This window comes from Theropithecus gelada, chromosome 18, assembly GCF_003255815.1.
Source record: "Theropithecus gelada isolate Dixy chromosome 18, Tgel_1.0, whole genome shotgun sequence".
In the NCBI taxonomy this organism is placed as follows: Eukaryota; Metazoa; Chordata; class Mammalia; order Primates; family Cercopithecidae; genus Theropithecus; species Theropithecus gelada.
Genome location: NC_037686.1, coordinates 3,963,653 through 3,973,453, shown reverse-complemented (window position 1 = coordinate 3,973,453; position 9,801 = coordinate 3,963,653). Strand labels below are relative to the sequence as shown.

General features: G+C 39.5%; 1 protein-coding gene across 2 annotated transcripts in view; it reads right to left on the bottom strand.

Moving 5' to 3' along the window:
• PPP4R1 (protein phosphatase 4 regulatory subunit 1) overlaps nucleotides 1–9,801 on the bottom strand; it is a 71,250-nt gene that overhangs the window by 15,715 nt on the left and 45,734 nt on the right. For both annotated transcript variants that reach the window (XM_025365052.1, XM_025365053.1), the window contains exons 11-13: nucleotides 8,250–8,776; nucleotides 1,502–1,674; nucleotides 108–203 (exon numbers count right to left, since the gene is read on the bottom strand). In XM_025365052.1, the coding sequence (XP_025220837.1) occupies nucleotides 108–203; nucleotides 1,502–1,674; nucleotides 8,250–8,776 (796 nt within the window). The remainder of the gene's footprint in view (nucleotides 1–107; nucleotides 204–1,501; nucleotides 1,675–8,249; nucleotides 8,777–9,801) is intronic.

Here is a 9,801-nt window from a genome sequence, read left to right as displayed (position 1 = left end):
AAACCCCCCAAAAAAAAAAAAAAAAAAAAAAAAAAAAAAAAAGAAATGGGCTCTAAAAGAGGAATTAGGAACACACCCCCGAAAGAACACAGTTTTTGGTCACTTACTTGTACTTTAGTTCTCCTTTCCTCATCAGGGCTAAAACTGCTATTGTTGCTCAAGTCTGAATCGTTGTGAATATAGTGAAGAGTGGAGTCCATATTCTGTCAGGAAAAAATAACTACTTAAAGAGCTGTCCCGGCTGCACATCTTCATTTAAGCTATCTTACACTAAGTTACTTACCTACAAGACTGCCAAAAGTAATAAACACATACATGCCTCATGTTTTTAAAAGCTTATAGCCATACCTAAGAACTTTCCCTACTTTAAACCTAACTTGCTGAACAGCTTGTCAAATGTGTGAAAAACAACTCCAGAAAAATGAGAGTAATTAAAAACAATATTTGAAAGTAATTTTGAAATGGTCCAAACAGCTCAAATTAGCTTATTTATGAAATAGTACTGAGAGGATTCTTTTGATCCATTGTTTTAGAGACCATGGAGTGTCATATGCAGTTTTTCTTCTATTTCTATTCTTGGCTGTCAATATCTAATTTCACAAATTATGTATATGTTAACAGCCAAAAACAGTAACAACAACAACAACATAAACACCTTCTAAGATGCAGATATAGTAATACTATTCAAATCTCCAATAAATAGTCAGGGTTTCAATCCAAAGCAGTGGTATTATACAGACTTCTAACTATACCACATGCCATCTAACAGGAATCAAAACAGAAATGCACTAAAGCTCTAAGAACCCTCTTGCCGTCCCCAGTGTGTGCAGGTACTCTTTCCTGAGCTTCTCATTCAAGCCACTATGCTCTGTGACCATGCGATTCTGGCAATCGGTGGTGCATTCCTTCTCCCCATTTATATAAATAATGGCTAAGTAGCACTGACACCAAATAATGCTGGCTTGATGGAGATGCAGCAGGAAATTAGGGAAGGATCACAGAGAACAGCTATAAGTACAAAGTGAAGATGATGCTAGGATCAGTACCCACCCTCACACTCCAGAGTCCAGATAATGTCACTGGCCCTCCGCAACATGGCCTCAAGTCCCGATCTTCTGCTCAGAATACTGTGTTGCTTGCTGCAGTGAAATGGTCCGATCAGAAACAAAGCACCTCTCCAAAAAGAAAAGGGAAGAGTTAATTATTCTTGATAAAGGGCTTTGTTTCCAGTAAGACTATTTCACTGCAGTGAGCTACATTAACATTGAGTCTACTAAATGGTCATATAGACAGAAGTGGGATTTACTTTTCCAGGCATTTCATATGACACTGATGTCACGAGGACAGGATGTGATGAAAACAATTACTTTATGCAAAAGGAAGAGCTAAAAAATCAGCAACAAACAGAACATACAAACTAAAAGTGATCAGCTACAACTATTCCCCAATGAAAGACTTCTGATTCAAACTACTCTCACTTGGTAAATACTGAGTTTGTTACCTCAACAGCATCGCTGATTAAAGGCACAGAATCTTCTTGATTTATTTTACAATTTGGTAGCTCATTTATACCCAGTTCATCTTGCAAATCACTTCTCTTTTCTACACTGATGGTCTCTTCATGTACATCCAGGCTGGAAGCACGCAGTGCAGCAGACAGCACTTCCACTTGTGCTACAGGCAAAATAAGGAAACGGACAAAGTGAGAACCACAATTGCAATATCCTTACAAGGCTGTTCTCCATTTGCATTGTACGTTATCAATGAAATGTATACTTTTTTGACACTGCAATCAAAAAGCTGGAAAAAAATTTCTACTGTGGTAAATCATTAGTCCTTCAAGAGAAAAAGTAGAAAACTAAGATGCTTTCATGAGATTAAAAATGTTTATCTGCTACTGTACATTATTCTGCGTTAGTATGAAAAGAGAAATGCTATCTAGTTGCTGGAGCTGCCTCCAGCTTATTAAAAGGAGTCAATTTCAGTAAAAGTTAACTATGTTTTGGTAGTGCATGAATCAAACTCACAAGTCTTACTTACTAAGCTATTTTAGCAGAAGAGCAGTCACACAAACCCTGCCAACATAAAACAATGGTAATTACAAAGATTCTTGTCACAGTTACATTTAAACATCTCATATCTTATTACTGCTTATTTCTCTCTAATTCTTTTTGAAAATGAGAATTGTATCTTCTCCCAAACACAACAATCCCAAATGAGCACTGTCTTGCTTACAGCAAACCAAAAGGACAACTTACCAGGCAGGGGTTCAAAAATCTGGCAACTAGCATTGCCTACGTTTTGGGTTGCACCTTACTTACAAAGGTGATTCGAAATTAAGATAAGGCATTCTTCCTGCTCCCCAGATAAATCAGAAATTTAGCAAAAAATATTGCTTAGCATTTATTCCAAGTAACAATCCACTTCGATGTTCAAAATATGAACATTTTAAACAAAACAATCAGTAACTTTTATTAAGATAATCTATTAAGATGCAGCATTTATAAAATTTCTCATCTAAGTATATTAAGTGTCTGACAATAGACATGCAAGAAACATACAGGATGAGGCTCTAGTCCATTAGGTCATTACTTGCTAACTTAAGAAAACTGAACGTGTTCACTCACAAAAAGTTGCGGTGGAATATTTTCATTATCTTCAGAATTTCGGCTGCAATTTTCACCAACCCTTTTAATCACTTCAGCCACTCCCTTTTGGGATCACTCCCAAGCCAAACCAAAACAGTACTCAAAAACAGACTGCACAAGAAAGAAACGTTAAAACGTTTTGTCCCATATAAAGTGCATGGTGTGTCAGTGTGTGTGCGTGTATCATCCCCCATCCATTCTGTTCACTGGGAAGTGCAGGCACACCCTGTTTTATTGCACTTTGTAGATACTACACTTTTCCTTTTTTTTTCTTTAAAGAGGTGAGGTCCCACTATTTTGCCCAGGTTGGAGTTACCTGCAGAAAGCTATTCACAAGGCATGATCATAGCTCACTGAAGCACTGAACCCCTGGGCTCAAGCAATCTTTCAGCCTCGGCCTCCTGAGTGGTTGGGACTACAGGCACACACCACCATGCCGGGCTTGATACTGTACTTTTTATAAACTGAAGGTCTGTGGCAAGCTTACATTTAGCAAGTTTATCAGTGCTATTTTTCCAACAGCATGTGTTTACTCTGTGCCTCTGTACTGCATGTTGGTAATTCTTGTACTATGTCCATCTTTTTCATTATTGTTATATCTGATATGGTGATCTGTGATCAGTGATCTTTGATATTACTATTGTAATTGTTTTGGGAGGTGCTAACTAGCTGTACAAGACAGACAAGACAGCAAACTTAAATGATAAATATGTGTGTTCTTACAGCTCTACCGACTTTCTCTACCCATCTCTCTCCTGTCTCCCTATTCCCTGAGACTCAACAATATTAAAATTGGGCCAATTAATAAATAACCCAACAGTAGCCCCTAAGAGTTCAAGTGAAAGGAAGAGTAACACATCTCTCACTTTAAATCCAAAGCTAGAAATGATTAAGCTTAGTGAGGAAGGCATGTCAAAAGCCAAGAAAGCCCAAAAGCTAGGCCACTTGCATCAGTTAGCCAATTTATAAATGCAGACGGAAAAGTTCTTGAAGGACATTAAAAGTGCTACTCCACACACACAAAAAAGAAGGAACAACAACTTTATTGCTGATATGCAGAAAGTTTGAGTGGTCTGGACAGAAATCAAATCAGCCACAATGTTCTCTTAAGCCAAAATCTAATTCAGAGCAAGGCCCTAACTGGCTTCAATTCTGTAAAGGCTGAGAGAGTTTAGGAAGCTGAGAAGAAAAGCTGAAAGTTAGCAGAGGTTGGTTCATGAAGTTCAAGGAATGGAGCCATCTCCGTAACACAGAAGTGCCAGGTGAAGCAGCCAGTGCTTAGGTAAAGCTGCAGCAAGTTATTCAGAAGATCTAGCTAAAATTTCTTGAGCCACTAAGGTAGCTACACCAAACAACAGATTTTTTTTTTTTTTTTTTTGAGATGGGAGTCTTGCTCTGTCACCCAGGCTGGAGTACAGTGGTACAATCTTGGCTTACTGCCACCCCTGCCTCCTGGGTTCAAGCAATTCTCCTGCCTCAGCCTCCCTAGTAGCTGGAATTACAGGCATGCACCACCATGCCCAGCTAATTTTTGTATTTTTCGTAGAGACAGGGTTTCACCATGTTGGCTAGGCTGGTCTCGAACTCCTAATCTCAGATGATCCACTCACCTCGGCCTCCCAAAGTTTTGGGATTACAGGCGTAAGCCACCGCGCCCGGCCCAGATTTTCAACACAGATAAAACAGTCTTCTATTGGAAGAAAATGCCATCTAGAACTTTCCTAGCTAAAGAGAAGTCAATGCCTGGCTTCAAAGCTCCAAAGGCCAAGGTGACTCTTGTTAGGGACTAATGTTGCTGGTGACTTTAAGTTAAAACCAGGCCAGGAGTGGTGGCTCATACCTGTAATCCCAGCACTTTTGGGAGGCTGAGGTGGGTGGATTACCTGAGGTCAAGAGTGCGAGACCAGCCTGGCCAGCTTGGTGAAACCCCATCATACAAAAAAAAAAAATTAGCCAGGCATGGTGGTGCGTGCCTGTAGTCCCAGCTACTTGGGAGGCTGAGGGAGGAGAATCGCTTGAACCTGGGAGACAGAGGTTACAGTGAGTTGAGATTGCGTCACTGCACTCCAGCCTGGGTGACGGAGTGAGGTGCTGTCAAAAAAAAAAAGAAAAAAGCTAAAACCAATGCTCACTTACTATTCCAAAAATCCTGGGGCCCTTAAGAATTAAGCTCAATCTACTCTGCCTGTGCCCTGTCACTGGAAAAGTAAAGCCTGGATGAGAGCAGATCTGTTTACAGCAAGGTTTGCCGAGTATTTTAAGCCGACTGTTGAGACCTACAGCTTAGAAAAATATTCCTTTCAAATGATTACAGCTCACTGACAATACACCTGGTCACCCAAGAACTCTGATAGAGGCGTACAAGGAAACAATGTTGTTTTCATGCCTGCTAACACAAAACCCATTCTGCAGCCCAAAGATCAAGAGGTAATTTCAACTTTCAAGTCTTATAATTTCAGGAATACATTCTGTAAAGTTATAGCTGCCATAAATAGTGATTTCTCTGATGGAACTGGACAAAGTAAACTGAAAACCTTCTGGAAAGGATTCACCACCCCAGATGCCATTAGGAACATTCACGATTCATGGGAGGAGGTCAAAATCTCAACATTAACAGGAGTATGGAAGAAGGTAATTTCAACCCTTATAAACGACTTTGAAGGGTTCAAGACTTCAGTGGAGGAAGTAATTGTAGATAGGGTAAAAATAGCAAGAGAACTAAAATTAGGAGTGGAGCTTGAAAATGTGACTGAAATGCTACAATCTCATAATCAAATGTTTTTTGTTGTTTTAATTTTAGAGACAGAGTCTTCTTATGTTGTCCAGGCTGGAGTACAGTGGCTACTTATAGGCACAATCATAACCACTACAGCCTTGAACTCCTGGTCTCAAGCAATTCTCCTGTCCTCAGCTGGGATCACAGGCACATGGTCACTACATCCGGCTCTCCTGACCAAACTTGAACAAATGCCTCTTAGGATGAGCAAAGAAAGTGGTTTCTCGAGATGGAATCTCCTCCTAGTGATGCTGCTGTGAACATTGTTGAAATGACAACGAAAGATTTAGAATATTACACAAACCTCTTGATAAAAGAGTGGTGGTGTTCGAGAAGACTGACTCTAATTTTAAAGAAGATGTCTCCTGCAGGTAATATGCCAACAAACACCACTACTAGCTACGGATAACTCTTTCACGAAAGGAAGAGTCCACTGACATAGTAAGCTTCCATGCTGTTTTATTTTCAGAAATTGCCACAGCCACCCCAGCCTTCAGCAATCACTGCCCTGACCAGTCAGCAGCCATCAACATTGAAGCAAGACTCTCCACCAGCAATGAGACTACAACTTGTGTAAGGCTCAGATGATCATCAGCATTTTTTAGTAATTTTTCAATGAAGGTGTGTACATTTTTTTTTTTTTAGACAAAATGCTATCACACACTTACTACAGTATAGTATAAACACAACTTTTATAAAATTCTGAGACCGGGTCTTACTCTGTCACCCAGGCTGGAGTGTAGTAGTGCGATCATAGCTACTGAAATCTTAAAACTCCTAGGCTCAATTCTCCCACCTCAGCCTTTCGAGTGGCTGGGACTACAGGTGTGTGCAACCATGCCCAGCTACTATTCAAAATCTTTTTAGAGATGAGGGTCTTGCTATGTTGCCCAAACTGGTCTCAAACTCTTGGCCTTAAGCTGCCCTTCTGCCTCAGCCTCCCAGATAGCTGGGATTACAGGTGAAAGCCACTGCACTTGACTGTAAACATAACTCTTTATGCACTGAGAAACCACAAAATTTGTATGACTCTACTGCAATATTTGCTTTTTTGCAGTGGTTTGGAACTGAACCAGCAATATCTCCAAGGTATGCCTGTTATTTGTATTGAACTCTCTCAACTGCAGCTAGTAAATTTACAGTACAAAGAGTATTAGATATCTTCTGAAACACAAAGTCATATCAAGAAACTTGTATGCATGTACATGTAAATCTTTTTAAAAAGCAACCTATGCATATTTCTTTTCACTTATTTACTGAAAGAAAAATTTAGAGCAATTCTTTCAATATTTCAATTAATATTTAAGTGACTAGTCTATGTCAGAGAACTAGCAGGTACTATAATACAATGAGAGCTCCCAGAACTGGCTTAAGGACAACTGGGTAATATTTTTTTCATATATGGTTTAAGAAAAATAAAATAAGTTGAGTACGGTGGTTCACACCTGTAATCCCAGCATGTTGGGAGGCCAAGGCAGGCGGACTGCCTGAGGTCAGGAGTTCAAGACCAGCCTGGCCAACATGGTGAAACCAGTCTCTACTAAAAATACAAAAATTAGCTGGGCGTGGTGGCACCACCTGTAGTCCCAGCTACTTGGGAGGCTGAGGCCGGAGAATCATTCGCACCCAGGAGGCAGTGGATGCAGTGAGCCGAGATGGCACTACTACACTACAGCCTGGCAACAGAGTGAGACTGTGTCTCCAAAAAAAAAAAAAAAAAAAAGTAGCTGGGTGCAGTGGCACGTGCCTGTAATCCCAGCTACTCAGGAAGCTGAGGCAGGAGAACTGCTTGAACCCAGGAGGTGGAGGTTATTGTGAGCCAAGATTGAGTGCCACTGAACTCCAGCCTGGGCGATAGAGCAAGACTCTATAGCAAAAAAAAAAAAAAAAAAAATCGGAGTCACTGAAGTTCGATAAACTTTAATAAACTTAAGTTGGTAAATAATAAAATTTAAACAGAAAGCTGAAAGCTGTAAAGACATTAAACACTCATCAAGTGTTGACTATGCCTGCTGTGAACATTCTATAGTCTCTTCCTCCCCCACCCCCGAGACGGAGTCTTGCTGTCGCCCAGGCTGCAGTGCAGTGGCGCAATGAACATTCTACAGTCTTTCCATAAAAGAATGACTGCGTCTACTGCTATCTTATAAAAAGGTAGTGAGTCTCTGTGCAAAATAGTTAAGGCAGAGCCCAAACTTTAAAACTGTAAAGCACTGTTTGAGTGACTGAAAATTTCAAAGAGAGTGATTTATCAACAAATAAAATTACAGTAAGGAATGCAATGATGAGCCTATTGTAAACAAAAAATTTCCTGAAAATCAGATTAATTGTATTTATCAAGAGAATTTAGAAATACATGATAATGATGGTCATACTACCTTTTTCTTTTTTTAAATAGACAGGGTCTTACTTTGTTGCCCAGGCTGGAGAACTATCAGAGCATGATCCTTTGACACCTTTTGAACTCACGAGGTCGAGGCTGCACAATTACAGTTCAGTGCAGCCTCAACCTCCTAAGCTCAAACGCTCTCCCACCTCAGTTTCCCAAGTTGCTAGGATTACAGGCATGTGCCACCATGCCTGGCTAATTTTTCATTTTTTGTAGAGATGGGGTCTTACTATGTTGCCCGGTCTGGTCTCGACCTCCTGTTCTCAAGTGATTCTCCTGCCTCAACCTCTCAATGTGCTGGTGTTACAGGTATGAGTCACTTTGCCCCGTCCATAATACATCATTAAATGGCAATTTTTTCTGAAATGAAATGTTTAAGATAGACACTAATATTTTTAATCAATTTCAGAATAAAGAACTTGACTGACTTCCATACCTTTAACATCTGGATCATCAATGTGGGGCTCTAGATTTTCTATCATTTCTTCCAGTTCCTTTCTGGTGGCCATGGTGATGTTTGGAGAACTGGGCACAGGGCCTTCAGATGCTTCCTCTGGTCCCTCTGGGCTGGGTTTTCCCCCAGAGTTCTGTTCAAGCTCTATGTCTAGATCTATTTCAGGAAGAGGAGTCCTCCAGAAATGGAAGGAGTTATACAATTCCTGATCTAAGAGAGCTGAATCTTGTGAACTGGTGCCAACCTCTGGTCGCAACATAGATTTGTAGTTACCAGGTTTTTTATCATTCTCATTACTAGCTGCTTCCTGGTGAGATTCTGAGGACAAAGTACAAAGTACAGAGCTGTCCAGTGGAACACTAATTTCACCCAGAGGCTCCCCGGATGCCTCAGCAGCACGGTCTTCCAACGTGTTTTCCAGTATGACACTGGAATTACTAACACTGAGATCTGAAGGAGTATCCTCTGGCCTGACTTGTACATCCTCTGGGGCTTCTTCATCTCTGGTCCTTTTATTGTTTTATTTGGTGGAAAAAAAAACAATATGAAAGGATAATTACTTTAAAAAAAACTGATGAAAGATATTACATATAGCATTTAGACAAGTTAAACATTAAAAATTATGGATTATCTGCACAAATTGAGTTTATGTGTATTATTTATAATGCTTCTTTCTCCATCAGCTGTTCTGTGTTCAAAGATGTAAATACCTGTTAAGTGTAAGTCTAGATAGTCAAGCAATATGTATTAGTTAGAGAAGGTAACATTTAAGAATCCTGGGATTCTATAATACCATGCCAATTTCAATAATAAATAACTAAAGTAGTGGAAACAGAAATTCATACAATAATTTTAAGATACATAACAATATTTAAATTATTTTATTTTTAGGATTACTTGTATTGCCTCTCTACTCCAATGACATATTGAAAAGCTGAGACCTAAAGCCTATTTGCTTACATTACACAAGGAAAATTTTAAAAAAAATTTTAAGATAGTAGTAGCAAAGATATTTATTTGCTATCTCACAAAATATATTAAAATCTGCTTGAATGTAAATATTACTTCCGTTTCCTCTAAAATACTCCTCTCTACTCCCCAAGGTTTTCCTAAAATGAGATCATAACTTAATTGATAAGGACAGAGGGTACAAATTCAATAGAGCCCACTGATTACTGCCATCTATGATCTAAAGTACGACTGTAAGTGTTATTACTTGATTCAATTAAATTTAACAAGCATTTACTGAGCACCTACTAAGAGCCAGGAAATGAAATCAGTATTGAGGATTCAAATGTGAATGAGATGTAGCTCTTGCTCTTGAGATTACAATTAGAGGCAAACAGAAAAAGTGAACCTATATCAGCAAATTGCTGCTAGACAGGGTGGTAAGCACAGATGCATGCACACTGAACACAGGAGGAGATGGGAGTGAAGATTAAAAGGCCTTCAAGAAAATGACATGAGTTGTGCTCAGAAGAACCAATACATGTTTATGGGGCTAAGGGGAAGAAAAAAGCATCCAAAGGAGAAA